This window comes from Plectropomus leopardus, unplaced genomic scaffold (genome assembly GCF_008729295.1).
Source record: "Plectropomus leopardus isolate mb unplaced genomic scaffold, YSFRI_Pleo_2.0 unplaced_scaffold21631, whole genome shotgun sequence".
In the NCBI taxonomy this organism is placed as follows: Eukaryota; Metazoa; Chordata; class Actinopteri; order Perciformes; family Serranidae; genus Plectropomus; species Plectropomus leopardus.
Genome location: NW_024623418.1, coordinates 1 through 3,493, shown reverse-complemented (window position 1 = coordinate 3,493; position 3,493 = coordinate 1). Strand labels below are relative to the sequence as shown.

At 38.1% G+C, this 3,493-nt stretch overlaps 1 protein-coding gene across 1 annotated transcript; it reads right to left on the bottom strand.

Annotated features, from left to right (window-relative positions):
* Nucleotides 1-295: 295 nt before the first annotated feature.
* Nucleotides 296-1,284, bottom strand: LOC121965794 (AP-1 complex subunit sigma-2-like; the record flags this gene model as incomplete). The annotated part of the gene is made up of 2 exons (XM_042515914.1): nt 1,106-1,284; nt 296-404 (listed from the first exon to the last, which is right to left on the bottom strand). Coding segments are annotated over exons 1-2 (288 nt in total), but the record flags the coding sequence as incomplete, so codon positions are not given.
* Nucleotides 1,285-3,493: the final 2,209 nt, after the last annotated feature.

The window sequence follows — 3,493 nt, the reverse complement described above, 5'->3', positions numbered from 1 at the left end:
TCTAGTTTTTTTTGCATTAAAAATCATCTTAATATACGTGGCAGTACAGTAAATAAAAACATTTTTCAATGTCTCTATTTTGGATTGAATGATTCACCACAAAACAGCTCTCGTCCCAGAAATCCTCAAATACACAAAAGTATGAGACGGGGTTGAAAATATTCAAAGACAAAAGCGGTGTTGGAGAAAAGAGGTCATCTTCATATAAATAATTGGTTTAAAGCGTGCGTGATGAAATCTTTTCTAAAGGACTGTGTGAGCATGTGCAGATTGCAAGACATCCAGTGCTACTTACATTTCCAAAGTATCTATCCAACAGCTCCACATATCTGTGCAGCACTTCAAGGGTCAGCAGCTCATTATCCTGGTTCTCCAGACCAGCACAGAAATACAGGCTGGCGTATCTGCATTTAGAGGGAAGGATGAAGGTCAGATGGTATCCCTTTGAAACCTGGATCGACATTAGTTTCCATGTGCTGCTTTCAGACGCCTTTAATAAGCTATTTGACCCTCTGACACCTGCGCAGATTGATTTGATTCCTTTCAGAAACATGGGGGAAAGGCAACTTGGCAAGAAATGTTCACAAATGATAAGAAAATTACATAAAAAATAGTTGATGGTGAAAAAGATTATAAAAAATGTCTTTTTTTTAGTTACTTGTCTTGAAAGTTTTTTTTACTAATTTTTTTGCTAATTTTGGGCCATGCCTTGTTCAGCTGCTCGTTGCCTTCTCCCATGTTTTTGAAAGAAATCAAACAAGTGTGTGAACTAATGAATGACGAAGGACAAGCATTGTGCAGCGCCATCACTAACGTGTTCCTGTCAGATCTAGGTCATTCCCTGTGTAATTAGCTCGACCTTTACTCTATGTGTGTCTTGTTAACCCTTTGTTGAGAATAGGTGTGTCTGTTTCTGTGTGTATTTTGAAGCATTTGCAGCAAGGACACACAAGTTAATCATTAAGCATAAATACAGTCAAAGGTGGTTTCTGCTCAACACCAAGGTCTTTACCTGCCGGAAAGGACTGCTGATGATGACAGAACACTGAAAATTAGTTAGTAATTATAACACAAATTCAAATGCATCTTTGTCTCATGTAGGCACCTCTTGTAAACAATCTTGAGGTCCCTCCAGTGGAGGAAGTTGCAGGAGCGTGGTTGACGGGCCAACACTAACATCATCATGTCCCGGATCACTTTCTTCTTCTCCCGTTCTGTTACCGGCGTGAACCATTTCTGCAGCCGCAGCTTCCCCTGTCGGCTGAACAGCAACAGGAAGCGCATCTGGAGAAAGCAGAAAGTGGAAGAAGAGCAGAAAACACTGATTTATTGACGTGCAGGCAATCTGATCTTGTTGCTTTGTAAATAGAAATAACCAAACAGGAAGAACATCTATTGCTGTGAAGGTCAGACATGACAAAAGTGAGATTGATGCCGGTCAACAGAGGAAACCCAACACACAATGAAGCTACACAGAACGGCCCGCCATTGGGGGGGGGTCAAAGGGTACAGATGACCCCAGCACAAGGCCAAGGGAGGGGCCCCATGAAAGGTTGTCGATTAAAAAGACCCAAGTACAGCAATTTATTTACTGACAATATAATTTATGTCCTGTATAACTTTAATTAAAAGCCCAGGCTATTATTTGCAAATTCACTGAACTTAACAGGGTTGTATTTGGGATAGGCATCAATATGGGACAGGCTTTTAATTCCTATCACGCAAAACTGTTGCTCAGCAAAGATGGGAAATACAACCAAAATATTTATTTAACCCTTTAAAACCTGGGCAGATTGGCTTTTTTAATTCCAAAAACATGGGAAGAAGGTAATGAGCAACAAAAGACAAGATGACCCTGAGCACGAAATCTGTGAAAAGTACAACAAAAAATTACATGAAAATTTGCCAAAAAAACTCCAAAAAACAAAACAAAATAGAAAGAAAGTAATACAAAAAACTAAAACATCAAATGAGCTGAAAAATGTTTAAAAATTCTAATAATTCTTTAAAATAATAATTCTGAATATAGTTCACTGGATATTTTTCCGTTGCTTTTTAAAAAATGTTTTTCTACATCTACTATTTTCTTCTTTTTTTCATCTCTCTTGCTTACTATGACGATAATACTGTCTTCTTTGGTGCTCATGGTTTCAGTAAAATTAACTGAATGACTGAATTGTGGAGAATCTTACAAAGCTACATTTTGAGTAGTATGTCCACTGGCAAAAGTTTTAACATATATACATATTTCTATGCATGATCTAAGCAGTTAACCAAAGTTATCTCCAGCAGGTAGCCAACAACACGATGTTTTACAACCAAAGAATTTCTAAAAAAAATGAACTGCATGGCAGCCTGACTGGGCCTCTAATTGTCAAAATGTGTTGCCACAGCGGGCTAGTAAAAGGGACTGGGCGTATAATTGGGAATTGGCTTATATTTGAAGTTTTACATTATTACATGATAAATAAATATTCATTGTGCAGAACAGGTTCAGATCATTTTTAAACACTGGGGAGGGAGTTATGTTTTTTTTTTGTTTGGCTTAGGGGACAGAAAATCAACTTGAAGTGGTTGTATTTTGTATCCAAAACCCACAACTTTGTTTTAAAGGCATGTTTCTCAAAATCACAGTGTTTATCACAGGAAGAAACTGTGAAATGTGTTTATTTATGGTGAAGGGAGAGTCATGCATTTTGCCCCAGCCGGCCTCCTACTCTGATAAATAAAGTGCAGTTCCTTACAATGTTTCAAAACACTGTATTTAATATTCCTGTGCACTGGGGTCCCTAAACTGTGTTGGCATTGCAAGAAATTGGGGTTGTGGATGAGGAAATTTCTAATGGCTGGTCTGCATACAGAGATGAATACTTGTGCAAACACACACACTCCCATCTGCAGTCAGAGCTGCCTTCAACCAAAGCATAACCACCCATACAAGTGTTGCACCACACAGCAATTACATTTCACAACCAGAAATGTGAATGAAGGGAAGGATAACACATCTATATATATCACCTTTGGGTGCAATAAACACAGCGTGTGTGTTGTGCAAGGTTAATTAATGAGAGCTCTTTGCCCTGAGGTGCAGCTGCAATCAGCACTGTCTCTGCCTGCAGCTAGACAGACCAGGACATGTGGAGTAAAGGACAGGAGTGCTACTATAACTCAGCTGTTTGCTCAGCAAAGATGATTTGGGCTCAAAAACTCAAAAGCTATGTGGTTATTATGAGTGAAATTCTAGATTCATCATATTTATGTATGTATGTGTGTAGTGTATTATGTATGCGTATGTATGTGTATGTATGTGAAGAGGGATCGCGGTGTCGGGTGTTGTTTTCTGGTTTAGTTTGTCATATTTGGTTTGATTTAGTTTTATTTGTTCTTTTGTCTGACTGTGGATCCTTTTATATCTATATTATTTGTATTTGTGTATGAAGTATAAAAGTCAGTTCGCTTTGAAAAATGCCAAAATTTTGTCTGACAAAAAAAA